This window comes from Dromaius novaehollandiae, chromosome 8 (assembly GCF_036370855.1).
Source record: "Dromaius novaehollandiae isolate bDroNov1 chromosome 8, bDroNov1.hap1, whole genome shotgun sequence".
Lineage (NCBI taxonomy): Eukaryota > Metazoa > Chordata > Aves > Casuariiformes > Dromaiidae > Dromaius > Dromaius novaehollandiae.
The window spans coordinates 38,404,246-38,418,765 of record NC_088105.1 but is presented as its reverse complement, the minus strand read 5'-3'; the positions used below and the strand labels follow the sequence as shown (position 1 = coordinate 38,418,765).

Here is a 14,520-nt window from a genome sequence, read left to right as displayed (position 1 = left end):
TAAAACCGTCAAAACCTGTAGCAGCGACATTATCACTGCAATACACACCTTTCCAAAAACTCTGCTATCAAGAGTTTGGATAGGATGCTTTTTAGAAAATACTCCAAAAAAAAATCCCTATTCCAAAAGCTCTGAACTTTGTGGCTTCCAGCAGCACTGCAAGAAAAAACACAACACTCACATGGAATAAGGGCCAAATGGGGTTGCAAGACACCCAAGAAGTAATGCAGTGATAAATTGCCACTTCTCAGCAACAATAAAATTATCATTATTTTAATTAGCACTATAACGAAAGACTTTCACTAGACTTGCCACGATGCCAGTCTCTTACTGGCTCTTTAAAGCTATAGTTCCGGAGACCATACTTTACTGCTTAAACGCAAGAGGCTATATTTAAAGAGGCCCAGAGCAAGAAGAAAGCAATTCAGAAAGAGAAAAATGAAATAAGCAGAATAAAAGACTGGCTCTGCTTTAATATCAAGCTTCCTTATCACTCCTTTCACTCCCCTCTTTTCCTTCCCTCCCCCTCACCTCTTGTCTCCTCCATCTCAGGGCACTTTCTGCAGAGCCAAGCTCATTAATGTTTGAAAAGGCTGATCAATAACAAGGGAATGGGTGAACTGTCCATCTGCAAATTACCAGGCATCTCATGAATATTTAAAGAGCCAACCTCAGAACATGGAGCAGGCTGTGGCTTTATTAAGAAGGACGAAATGGCCTACATGTACACTGCCGACCAAGGTCACTAATTTACTTTCACCACCAGAATGTACAGGCAGATCCTTGGACCAGCGGGTACAAAAAGACAGATTTTCCTTCATAGTAAGGTTTATTTCAGCCTATTTTTATGCTTGATACTACCCACAAACACATGTAATTTATTTTGGTCTTATAACACTGGTCAGGCATCTTAATGAGGACCACAACCAGGAGACATTACATTAGGCATCATCCACAAACCAGATTACAACTTATCTACAACAGATCCACCTTTGTGGCTCCAGAGCAATACAGTGCACATCTCCAAATACATGCATTACCAGGTTCTGAGCAACCTCGATTCCCAAAGATCTGTCTTGGTGCTAGAACACACACCAGTGAAACGAAACCCTTAGACACGGATGCTGGACACAGTGGTAAGTCCTTCCCCTGAGCTAACAGTGCAAAGGGAGGACTTTGGTTCTAGTCCCAGTTATATCACAAGCTTCTTTTGTAACCTGGGACATCATGCAACCCCTCTATCTTTCAGCTCCCTACCAGAAAAACAGACATTGTTTGTTAGGCTACACCAACCATAGCCTAAAGGTGCCTTTAATGCACAAGGATATAGCATGTACAGAACCAAAGCAGGGGGTCACAGTCCAGTGACTGGAAGACTTGAAACCTTCAAAACTTGAAGTGCTGCCTGCAACACGCTTCCTTTATTTTCTGTGTTTTCACATACCTTTGTGACTGAGCAACAAGCAGCCCATATGTCAGCAGAGGATTGCTCATAGTGGTCTGCTTGGGGTTCCCAAATTTGGATTGGCTGATCTGCATGTGCCACTACCGTCCCAAATTCATCTACCAAAGCCGCACGAACACTTGCCGATCCAACATCAATTCCAACATAGTAATTTACTGGAGCCTGCTTCTTACTGTGCATTTTTACTAAAACCTGTAGAAAAAAAAAACAGTAAAAATAGTGGGTTTCAAAACACACAGATAAAATGACTGATGGTGAAAGGCTGTGCTGAACGGGACAGTGCAGACGCTGCACAGGTACTTTGCTTGGTAACTCCTTTTTTTTGCTGAAAGTCTTCACACGACATTTTGTAATTAATTTTACTTTCCAAGTCTGGCAGTAGTTGTGCTGTTTTTTGTTAAATGTTTGCATTTAAGTTGCATGGCACAGAAGTTCCTGAAAAGCAAACTGTGAACTTGCATGTAAGAATATACATGCTATAAAATTCATGCACTCAAGAAACTGAGCAGCGCTCACATGGTACCATGTCTAAATAAAGAAAAAGAGGGAGGGAAACAGGAAGGAAAGGAAAGGGTATGGTTCCAAAAGCAGTAGGAATCAGGAGCTGGCACCTTGCACAAAAGAGAAAGTCCAATCCAGAGACTCACAGGTTCTCCCGACTTGGCAGGTGGAGGAGCTGCTGGTAACTGGCAAGCTGGATTCACCTCTGGACAAGACAGCAGCAGCTCCCACTCAGGAAACACGTAGCCTCCGCTCCAGAGATGCCATTGCCTCAGCGCAAAGAAATTATACTCTTGAACTAGTGAAAGGTTGGGTATGCCTGGTTCCACTGCATCCTGAACTCAACAGGAATGAAGAGCCAAGAGCTGCTGTCTCCTATAGAGCCAACCAGCTAATGTGTGGCATCTTAGTTGTATATGAGACAATAAGTCAGGCTGAATTTCTGCAGAAGTCTGAAAACAGTTCCCCTCTCCCCCAAAAAGTGCCATGACACTGATAATTAAAATAACTAAGTGGCCATCCAGCATAGACCACCTATTACTCAATTTTGAGCCCTGCAAAGAAGAAAACAGAACAGAGTGCTTAGCTTGTCTAGGGAGCTTTTAATGAGCTATCCACCATCATTCCACACAATTTTAAAGCTTCAGAAAAAATTGCTGAAAACGCTTTGAGTTATGACAGCATTCGAGGAAATCTCTGCCTAGTCTCCAATAATATACAAGAACAAAGTGAGACTAAGTTACCCAGTTAAATTACTCACAATGAATTGCTTACTTCACTACATTACATTTTAATAGATGACATTTAGTACAGTGGCAAACTCATTGCACTTAATTTCTCAGATTTTGTCCTTAATTAATGGCTAACATTTACATTTTCATCCAGCTGGGAGAATGCTAAGAGCTGATACAAAGTATTTGACAGCTCAGATAAGCATTAAGTTTGGTGCTTATAAGAATCTCCTAGCAGACTTTTGAAACACCCAAAGAGGTATTTATTTTCTGATTTCCAGAAAATGAACCGATGAATTATAATTTTATAAGTACACAATATTTACAGAGCATCAAAATGGCTACACTTAAAAAAAGCCAATCTCTCCCAGAGAAGTGATTTGGCTTACTATTGTACATGGAAGATGGGATGTTCAGAGGGAGGGACACGGGCAAAGGGGGTAAGGTTTGGGAAGTACTACTCAGTAGAACAATGGGATTACTCACATTCCAAATTGATCCTATATATAATTTTTGGAGAGAACTAAACTTTAATGGCAAAGTATATTCAAAACACGATCCAAAAAGCAGCAGCGCAGAAAACTGCAGTAGCTATCTTTCTGCCTTTAGACAACAACGGCTGACCATCCAGGTAAATTATACTCAGTTTTGGAAGCAATGGTTTTACTTGTTCTACTTCTGCAAGGCTTAAAGGCAAGCATTTTTTTTTCTTTAATGAAGCATCTTGAATACAGATCTAGATCTATCATTGTGTGTCGGTTTCAACATAGTGTTGTCACAATATAGTGGCTATTCACCTTAGCTGTTGGCTTGTAACCACTGCTGTTGATAAGGTATTACAAATTTATTATTACAGAGGTTTAGAGGGAGCAGGTGGAATAATAAAAGAAGGCAGGTCCCTACCTCAGAAAACTCACAGTGCAAGCATAATACTGGATAATAATTAAGCAGTGTAACAGCTGAGTTACGCTGTTTTAAGCACAAATGAAACTTTGGCCCAAACCAACACCTTGGCTAAAGAAAACTACCCAGCCCTCCCCTTACCCTATCCCTTTAATGGTTAGTGGAAATGTGGTTAGTCTGTGGGGGTCTGTAATCACAACCTGCACCATACTATCATTTTGTACTGCCTGAATCTGTCATTTTATGCTTAGATTACCACTGCTTGGAGCCAGAATTCATCTTTCTGTTCTGTGTCTGCACAGCACCAGCGCTAGGGAGTTCTGGCCCATCACAAAAGCTCGTAAGCAGCCCAGCACAAACCAAAGGCAGTTATCACACAGCGTTCTGCAGGCACCATGGCAGGGGCACTAGAGGAAGATGTACAGATTGTTAGTTTTTAATAATATCAGAGACTAGAAAATCAAAGCTAGAGAGCATACTGGAGTACTAACGGGAATACTAGCTACTCTGTTCAGCATTCTCATTCTACCCAGTAGATTAGATACAATATACACTAATCTTGTTAAGTACAGTCATCTGTTCAAGTGCTGAGCAATCAGCTAAAAATATGGTGTGCCATGAGTCTAACTCCTAGGAATACTGGCGAGAAAGCTGGCTTTATTTTTTGGCCCTGACTCTATGACCTGGTCAGACTAACAAAGGTTAATGCCTCTGTGACAGGACAGTTTTCCTGATATCAGTGATTAATACTACATCTATCAGTTGGGGATACTTAAAACACACTGCATTAGCCCTCGGCTGTAAAGAGACTTGTAAGACATTCTTTTCAACAGATGATGTTCACATTGTAACGTTGCACTCGATTTCCTCAAACAAAGTTCAGAAGTCTGGCTGCAGATGCTGCTAGCTACTTGCTAGAAATTTTACTATGAAGAAATGGCATAAAATAAACTGTTCCTGATATTATCCCATGAATTTCCCTGTTTCTCCCAATTTTGGCACTGCTCCTAACTGCTGACTCATAAAAAGAAGAGAATAAACCGCAAGTCTCTAAGCAGATTTTTCTTCTCTCTCCCCCCTCCCCTTTTTTTACATAGGCAAATGTTTCTTACATGCTTTTCACAGAATACAGATAGTGAAAGGAATATTTTACATCCTGCCTCCCTCTCACACAGTATTATTCTAATTTTTTATTTCTCTTCCCTGTATGGCAGCCTTGATTTTAGCTCATTAATGTGTTTTTGCTACTTTGAGAGCAAATTTAACAGATGTTAGAGAATTAAGCTCATAGTACCTCCTACTCAGCACTTAAAATTATGGCTTTGCACTGGATTCTTCCCACAAACATTTGAAACCTGGAACCCAATCAACCCATGTAATGTTTGCTTTCTTTTTTCCTTACTAAGCAACCACGGTGCGCATGTGTGACTGACTGCACAGGAAGCAAAGTTTGTTTATATGCTCAGGCAGTATATGCCAGTCTATGAATATCCACTATTTTATTTCTGTAAATTGATTGACAGCTAGCAAGGAACAGTTAAGTGACAGAACCCAAAAACAAGAATTACAAACCTATTTAAGCTGGTCCTTCTCTGAGTAAGGTTCAGCTAGATTTAAAAAGCCATACTTCAGTATCTTATAGAAAAATGCTAAAAGTAAATATTCTTCATTTTTTCAAGCATAGCAAAAGCACTCTTGAGTTACTGAGGCTGTTCAAAGTCTAATGTCTCTGCAACAGGATATGATTTGCTTGCAAAACCATCACTTGATGCCAAGGGTTTTTCTGGAACACTAATCACTTGGGATTTCACCTACTTGTCAACTGAATCCACAAGAAAACACTGTCTTCTTTAGCTCATAAGTATCACCAATGAGGGACTCTACCTAACAGCAACTCTTGAGAAAGTAGGAACTCAACAGTGGTTTGTGGAAAATATTTAGCCAAAGTACCTTATTATAAATTTAAGGATGGATGTCGTCATTCAGTTTTGTTTACAAAAGTTTCCTTTGGTACAAGAGAAGATTGTAAATCAGAAATGACGAGACTCCTAATCGAGTCCAGAGGTAGACGAAGGTCCCAGTACAAACTTCCTGCCTTGGAATCCTGTCACCAGTTCACTGCCATGTCCAAGAAATAATATTTTGTTTTGCATTTTGCATTTACTGGATTCTTAGCATACAGCCTCTGCAGTGAATACAATCATGGGAACAGCAGTAAACCAATCACAGAGGTCAGTACTTAAGGAGCAATATTCCTAAATATTCCCCAAATAGTCCCTAATATTCCCCAGAGCATTCTGTGCATGGATGATGCATATTTATGGCCATTCCAAGTGGTGGAAAGCCATGGTGATAATACCACCACCTTTTATATCCCTGAAGTATCTAAGCTAGGAAGCTAATTTTTTTTCCTTCTCAATTAAACAGGGGTATAGAGAGACTGCTCTACGACAGTACCTTTGTCAGCCACGACATGAAGAGAAGATGATGCCTCTGCGTTTTGACAGACAGAGCAGTGAGGTATCTGACAGGGTGCGTAGACTCCTGCAGCCATGAAAAAAGGCCCCAGAACTTAATACAGCGCTGCCTGTCAGTTGCAGGATTAGGGCCTCATATTTACATGTTATTATTTAGACTTGAAAGCAGAAAGAGAGGGAGAGAGAAAAACAAATTCAAAAAGACATATCAAACTTGACCATGTTATTCCATGACTACAACTGCTAAGACAGAACAAGAAGCCAAAATTCCCTCCAAGCACTAAAGCAGCAATTGCCTCTTTCTTTGCAAATCACAGCAGGGACAGAATGGCTTTTCAAACAAGCATTTATGATCAAAGGCCTGCAGCATATGATAAATATTTATATGGCCCATTAAATAATAGTCTGTATAAATATTATTCAAAATGTGTGTGCTGAAAACCACAGACTTCCCAGTTTATCCTTAAACAAATGTGGTAATTTTCCCACATAGGCAATGAAAAAAGGAGGGGGAAAAATGGCATTTGCAAAAATATTCCTTTAAAAGAAAGGCAAAAATCCTTAACACTGATTACTTTAAAAGGAATAACTACATAACCAGATGACTACTAAACTAGTTTGCCTTACCGTACCGTATGGTTATCAAATTGCCAGGACATACCCTTCTGTTAGAGGTACAGTGCAAGAAGGTGGTACACTCACATGCAAGCAGGCTGAAGCTCAGCAGATATATTTATCAGCTGCAAGTATAGATTGTGTGGTATCGTGTGCTTAAATACAGGGAATTATGAAGGGCTGACACGTCTGTTTTAAACTTTGATCTTTGGAATGCTGCAGGCTGCCCAGACCCAGAGATCACGGATAAACAGTGTGTTTTTAGTAGTGCAGCTGTGCTTTTCTACAGATTACCAGGAAAAAGATTAACAGGGCACCAAATTAGACTTCATAATCTTAATATGAAAAGATCTAAATATATTAAATAAAAGCTACTTGTCAATTGTAGAAAGGAGATAAAATGAAAGAAGCATTTTGGACATTATATAGGAAACTCAGCACTTTGTTGGCTTTCTAGGGCTACAGTAAATCAACAAAACCAGTGGTAATTGAGTGGCAATCTCTTCTTGAAGATAGTGAACTCCCTGTCCTCTTTCAGGATCTTCAATTCCTGTTTGGATATAAAGAGACAAAGAAGGTGCATGTCTGCGTGGGAGAGCAGGAGCAGATGGGGAATTCTAATGCTGTGTTGAAAAGCAGCACTAATATAGAATAATATCCTTAAATGCCCAAGGGACCAAGCTTTAAGTACTAACAAGCATTTATTTTTCAGCTATCCAAAGGCAAACAAAACAAAAACAAGGAACAAAAGCACACCTCATCTCCTCTTTTCCCTTCTCAAAGCAAAAATACATACACACGACATCGCTGAGACTTCAGAACACGAGGACAATGTTAGCAATAGCAAAACTGGTATAAATAAAAAGGAAGCTAGGGAAAGTATGCTAATCACTGTAGTCTTAAATAAAAACCAAACACATCTAGTTAGTTTCATCCAATTTCTAGTAAACTCTGTGGAGCTTTTTCACATGTTAGAACAAGGAAAATTAGCTGCACATAGGGCAAGAGACCTCATTTCAGCAGTAGAACTGGACCCCAACTCCCAGTCACATAATGCCTAGATTGTTCGACCAAAACTTTCTTAATTGCCCCTGCCCCCAGCGCTATGACATTGTCTCAGTAGATCCCACCACAGGACTGAAAATATTCCATTATTTTCCACTGTTTATCTCCTTTTCTCTCCATAAATTATTCACTATCTACTAATATTCTGTTATGTCTTTCCATATCCTTTTTTTTCCTCTCAGCCTCCAAGACAAAGCCATTACTGTATCACTGCCTTTTGCCCTTTCATTCTATCTTTTGTACTTTAAGTATTTTCAAGACAAACTGCTTCCACCTGCACTTATATAAAGCATGGCATATCCTGGCATATCCCGGTGTAACTAATTTCAGAATCTGTTTTCTAAAGCCATTCTGAAACAGACACCACCACCACCAAACTAGTCACTTGAAACAACAGACAAGCAACACACAAGCTGAAAAATGAAAATGACTATGCAAATTATGCTATGAAATGAGATCCAAAAATTGATTTATTCTCAGCTTCTACTGCCTACATAGAAATCTCACTCATGAACAGCAGAAAGATGTCAGCATGACCACTGTCAACAAATACCATGCTCTTTTAAATGTACGACAGATTTGTTGTTGATTTTCTTTATAATATGCTTTAGAAGAAAACTGTACTAAAATAGAAAAATCATACTCTCCTTCTAGTTCCTCTCTTGAACTAACACTGGCAAATAGAGCCCATAGTACTACTGATCAGGTAAAAGCAATGGCATCCTGCACCTTGACTAAAGATACCAGCACGGCTTCATTGGGTCAGATGAAAGGTCCAATTAATACAGTATCCTGCCACAAATAGCAGAAGCCACAAGAAAGGCATATGCTTGCACTTGTCATACAGTCTTTCCTCCCCAGGATACCTTCCCAGCCTCCGGCTAACTATAGCAGAGGCACTTCCTGAGCCAGAAATTGTATCTTTAGGATTAACAGACCGTGAAGGCTTTTTCCTCTCTGAGTTTGTTTGTGCTCTTTCTCAATCCAGGGAAACTTCTGCAGCTCCAAAATACTGGTGCAATAAGTTACAAAGTTTTAACTACACACTGTCCAAAAATTCCTTTAGTCCGTTCTGAACCTGCTGCTTGCGAGTTTCATTCGATGTGCCGGAGTTCCGCAGCTAGAAGGGACATTAAGCACTTGTTCCACATTTACCTTTTCCGCACACTCACTGGCATCCTCAATCGTCTCCAGAATGCTCACCACAGTGATCTAGAAAGTGTGGGTGATGAACTCAATTCTTGAACTTAAGGAGGCCAGAGAAGTCATAGGGCATTTTTCTGCTCTCTCACTGGATGACCTGCTCATGAACGTGGCAGTAATAAGTAGCAAGTAATGAGCGCAAGACAGCTGTGTGTGAGATAACATCTGGCCCAGAGTAGAGATACTGCTCACAGATGCTCACTGCAGAAAAATAACGTGTTAGTGTTAACTGACAGGAATAGAAAGCTGTCGATTTGGAGCACAGAGGTGGCTACAGAAAGCTCGGAATTTCATACTGTTTTATCTTTAGGCAACTCCCAATGCATCGGTCCTCGAAGCATGTTGAAACAAGGGAAACCAGGAGCTCCTCCCGCATGTACGCTTGGAGAAGACTAAGGCTACTGTTCACCTTAAGTTTCCTTTGGAAGGGAAATCAAGGCATCCCGGCAGTTGTAGCATGCTCTGATAACCTCTCCAGTCCAACAACCAAGAGATTAACACTGCAGTGTGCCTTATAAAGCACACAGGCCCCCAGCTCAGTTATAGTCCTGAGAGGCCAAATAAAGACTAGTTCTCTCAGTGTAAGGCTATGAATGTGACAGGGTAAACCCTGTTTGTTTCTCAGCACATAACTATGCCTCATAAAAGAAATAAATTCAGTTTCATCTCTGCTCCTCTGCTTGTTTAACACTAGAACAGCAGGAAACAGCTGCAGACAGGATCTTTCAGGAAAAAGGAAGGCTGAGCCACATGAACATGCAAAATGGAGCGGAGAAGACACAAGCTACTGGAGAAATCCAACAGCTCCAGTTCCATCTGGGGCTATCTTGTCCCTGCTTGGACTGGATCATCACTTCCAAAGCAGGGTCTGATCCTGACTGAAGTCAGTGGTGAAAATCCTATCCATATTAACAGTTCAGTATTAGACTGTTACTACTTGTGATCATCACAGGTGCACTCACAGCTCTGCAGGATTTTGAATGCTTGCCATAACCTCCAATTTGTCAAACAGAGGAAATGCTGCTCAGTCTATGCCAAGACACAGTTCTCACTCAGGAAAACCTAAAGGAATCTACTGAAGAATTAAGAGCTGCACCCTTTCTTCTCCACACCATGAAAACTATAATCAGTGCAATACATGCACACCGACCTGTTTAGATAGGTCTGTTCTCTCCTTTGACATTGCAGCTGCATGCATCCCTAAAATCTGTGATCTGGCAAATCCGACTTCTCCCAAATGACACCTCAGCGTGCTTGAAGCTCTAAAAGAGGATACCATCTTGTTTGCATTGACTGTGTAGAAAAAAAATTCAATCTGAATATTGCATACATTCTAGCTCTAACAGGTTCATGACTACCTGACAGTAGGTAACAGCCTCCAAAATTACTGATGGATTCACCCATGACCACTTATTAAAATAACACTAAGGAAGACCTTTCTTATTTGTATACTCTATCATTGTAACCTAACCCATGCTAGACAGCTAGAATAATATCAGTTCATCAGCTGTAAAAGAGACGCAGATTCCTGAATTGAGACCTTTACAGTAATGTTTATTTGTCTTCTATATTATAGTGGAAATGGAGGGGAAAAAAAAGAATCAGACAGCAAACGCATCCCTAGCACAATATTGTTAATTTACAAAAAAAGTTTAAATTATAAAATATATTAAATTTACATTATTTTTTTTTTAATAATTGATAGTACAATGCAACCCAAAGGGCAGGATTACAGTTCATGTAATCATACACACTAGCTTTAAACTGCATTCCTGGAGGAAAGCAGCCTTGGCATCATGAGCTTCAGCGCAGGGTACATAAATTTACCTGGTATCCCGGGCAAACAAAGCCACTACACTACCATGCATACCAAGTTCATCAGCTTAAGCTTACTGCTGATACTCTATCCGTAATCACATCTGCAGATTGCAATGCTACATCAAGGATGAACTTGGCCTTAGCTGTGTGATTACATATCAGTAGATCAGTATAAAAATAATTTGTTCTGAGTTCACAGTTCTGTGAAATGACAAAACATAAAAATTAGCATTTTGGCTGAAATCCACTGCATTTCCCATCAAGGCTTACACATTTAAGCAACATTTGAACCAACTGTCCATAATTACCCCTGGCAGATAGTGGAACACTCAGGCCAGCAGTAGATGCAACAGTGAAATCAATTTTTAAAAGTGCTCTAAACCACTTCTTTCAAGATGCTCAGCCCAGAAGCAAATGTGTCTATACAACAGCCAATTGCAAAGTTTACTATACAGTATTTGCTCAGTCTTGCATAGTAAGAGTATGGAAAGAATGACAGCCCTAAGTAATCTGTCATTTTAAAATTAAACATTTATTTGGGCTGCAGTTCCAAATACACTAGCCCTGAAGTCCCCGTCACAACTACTTAAGAGGAAGAGAGGCTGCACGTTAGGCTACGTTAAAAGAAACACACGCTCCACACACAAATCAGATATCTAGATACACCATACATGTGTAACATGTCTACATCTCTCTCTTTTTTCTCAGAGAAAGAATCACATCTGCTTCTCTGAACCCAGTAAGGTTTGTTCCCTAAATACACAGCCTTCCGGGTTTTGTTTTATTTTTTCATAAATGCAGAATCTGCCTTCTTAATGATCATGCCAGACTCACAATTTCAAAATCCTGAGAAGGCAAGACCTAGAAGACATCAGGCCTGCACCTCTCTGGAAGTTCCCTTCAATAGCTTCCTCACAACATCTCAGCAGCCAAGAGCTTGTAAGCTGACCTGCCTCAGATAGCTGAATGTCACCAATTTTCAAACTTTACCTTATGATCAATCTGAATACTTTTCCTTTGCATGTGGAAATGCAGAAGGGAAACTGCAGGTAGCTCAAAACACCAACCAGAAGATATTAACAAGATCCAAAGAACAGACAATGCTGTTCACAGAGATTTCCATTTGAAAAAGAAGTTCAGAAACACATGATTTCTACTAAGACCATGCCAATACTGTTGATTTTGCAAACCAGACACATAGATATTCCAGTAGCAAGTACAAGGGAACATTTCAACTTGAATCATTAGAAAAGCCCAAAATACAAAACAGGAACACAGAGGACAGCTATTCTGATCCTCTCCTCTAGGTCTACCAGTTCTCAGAAAACAGATCAACCTCTAACAGACTCAAAATCAAAAGAAGATTAAAAGAAGGAATGGCTTAAGGGAAGAAAGTAGGCAGACTTACTGAGGAAGTAAAAGAAACAAAACAGATGAGAAGTCACATTTGGTAAGAGGATGATTTATTCCAGAGAACCAACATTTTCAAGTGATAACTTAACTCTAGCACTGTAGGAGACACGGCATAGAGTAACAGAAGCCGATGAGAATCCACATAAAGACTTCCCAGGCTAGCACTAGTTTAGTCTCTCCTGACACTTCTAAATTTATTTCTGTCCCAATTCTTACAGCTGGGAACAGCTGTACCTACAAGAACTCAATTCCCCCTGCCCTCCTCTTTCATTTTCCAATCCCAGGCACCCTTCCCAGAGAAAAGCAAAAAGACTTTATTCTTTAAAACACAATATCCCAGAATATAGTAGGAATATATGTAGGAAATATCTGTAGAAAAGTGACCATCAATATTCAAAAACCTTTAAAAATTCAGTATGTTTTAGTACTACATTTTCATACCTTTAGCGCAAAGTTAACATTAGCAAATTAAGTGAATGGTCTTCAAGGATAAGCGAACACATGAGGATGAAAAATCAGTTACGAGAAGACCACCTTCACAGTAACGTGCCTGTTTATTACTTTCTAAGCCCCTCAGAGGTGAAAGATCCCTCTCCTCTCCTTTCCTGGCATTTTGCTTCTTAAGCCTTCTCCAGACAGCAGGCACTGATACTAATTTCATTAAACCAGCTGTCAGCTCCCAGGCACCTCAAGAGAGGAAGGATCTACTAGGTCACCAACTCCCAACTGCTGCAGTGCACCTCACCAGTGAGGAGCAGGGCCCCTACGGGGAGGTCTGGTACGGAGCACAAGCGAACTCCACGAGGTTACTGGGGTGGGCTCCATACCACACACGAACTCTACGAGAATATTTGACCAGCCGTCCAGAAAGGCAGTGCTAAAAGACAGGGTTGCAAAAGTGTGAGAAAGCAGAGATGCCAGAGGACAGCGAGAGGGAAAGGAGCAGGGAGGCAGCAGTAGAAGCAGCAAGAGGACAGGAGTGGCAGCAATAGCCGTCGCAGCGATACAAGACTGGAAGCCAACAGCCAGAGCTAGGGGCAAGAAGCACATTTAAGGAAGTCTCCCAGGGATCAAGAGGATTAAGCAAGCATGGAAGTGAGGGACGTGTCCCATCTGCCTACATCAGGTCACTGTGTGCTGCCATTTAAAGCACATGAACAAACCGGGGAAAGGCAGCAGGAAAACCGGTGACTCCTACACAGCCCTCAACAAGAGGAGGCACAGGAGGAAGCGATGTGCCTGCCCCACTCCTGCGAAACCTCAAGTGCTTCCCCAGGCGCTTCGCACTCCCCATCCTGCCTGGAGCCTGTCAGCACAGAGGCACTGTGAAAAAGGGCAGAGCCCTTCTAAGTTTTATATAGAGGCTGTGCTTTTAGAAAACATCACTAAAAGCAAACTCAGGGAAGCCAGGCAGGGGAACCAGAACGTAAGCCCTCTAATGCCGCAGCACGTATGTGAAAACCAGGCTCTGAAACTGAGGCAGGGCAATTTAATCCCGCTTCCAACACACGCCCTGGACAACCAGCATGCAGGGCCCTGTAGGTGGTGGGGGCTGGGTGCCTTCCTTGGGGGAAGCGCCGGGTGGGGCGTTACTTCTTTTTAAAAGCGTCCGGCTCTTAAAAAATCGCGATATGATTTTTTTTTCCCACTCAGCAGCCGCTCACGAAGGGGGACGGAGCCTGCTGAACGCAGCCGCGCTTTCAGCACGCAGCGCGCGGGGGGGTGGAAGGGGGAGCAGGGCCCGTTGGCCGCAGGGGCCCGGCAGCGCCGCGACCGTTGCTCGCCCCAACGGCTGGCGGCGGGCGGGGCAGAGGAGGGGCAGCGCGCGGCCCCCGCGGGGAGGGGGGGGGGGGGGGAGAGCGCCGGCCCCGCTGAGGCGGGGAGCCCGCCGGGGGCTCGGAGAGCGCCGGTCACTTACTTGTCCACACTGAAACACTATACATGAGGTGCGCGGGGAGCGGGCTAGGGAAACCGCGCTTTTCCTGACAGGGCAATTTCCCGGCGGCCGCCGCTGCCGGGAAGCCTGCGGCGCGCTCCCCGCGGCCCGGCCGCGCTTGCGCCGCCTGCCCTCGTTAGCGCACGGGAGGGGAGGGGAGGGGAGGCGGCCGCGCCGCCCCCGCTCGCCTTTGAAAGCGGCCCCGGCCGGTGCCGGCATCTGGTTTGCATTTGGGGGCCCGCGTGTGGAGCTTCGCCCTGAACTCCTTTTTTTTTTTTTTCCTTTTTTTTTTAAAGGCTCTGCTGTGCGTTAGGCATAGCTGTCAAGCTGCACTGCCCTGGATAGCGGGAGCGTGCACTGTGCCCTGTCAGGAATTTCAACCGATACACGTAG

At 42.4% G+C, this 14,520-nt stretch overlaps 1 protein-coding gene across 10 annotated transcripts in view; it reads right to left on the bottom strand.

Moving 5' to 3' along the window:
• The window catches only part of FGGY (FGGY carbohydrate kinase domain containing), a 153,534-nt gene extending 139,261 nt beyond the window's left edge, over positions 1 to 14,273 (bottom strand). For 3 of the 10 annotated variants that reach the window (XM_064516261.1, XM_064516263.1, XM_064516264.1), the window contains exons 1-2: positions 6,710 to 6,751; positions 1,445 to 1,657 (exon numbers count right to left, since the gene is read on the bottom strand). In XM_064516261.1, coding sequence (XP_064372331.1) covers positions 1,445 to 1,657; positions 6,710 to 6,736 — 240 coding nt within the window. In that variant the 5' untranslated portion in view covers positions 6,737 to 6,751. Of the gene's footprint in view, positions 1 to 1,444; positions 1,658 to 2,112; positions 2,132 to 6,057; positions 6,186 to 6,704; positions 6,899 to 14,109 lie in introns of those variants that run through there. The other 7 variants (XM_026105120.2, XM_026105093.2, XM_026105084.2 and 4 more) reach the window with 7 other exon arrangements.
• Positions 14,274 to 14,520: the final 247 nt, after the last annotated feature.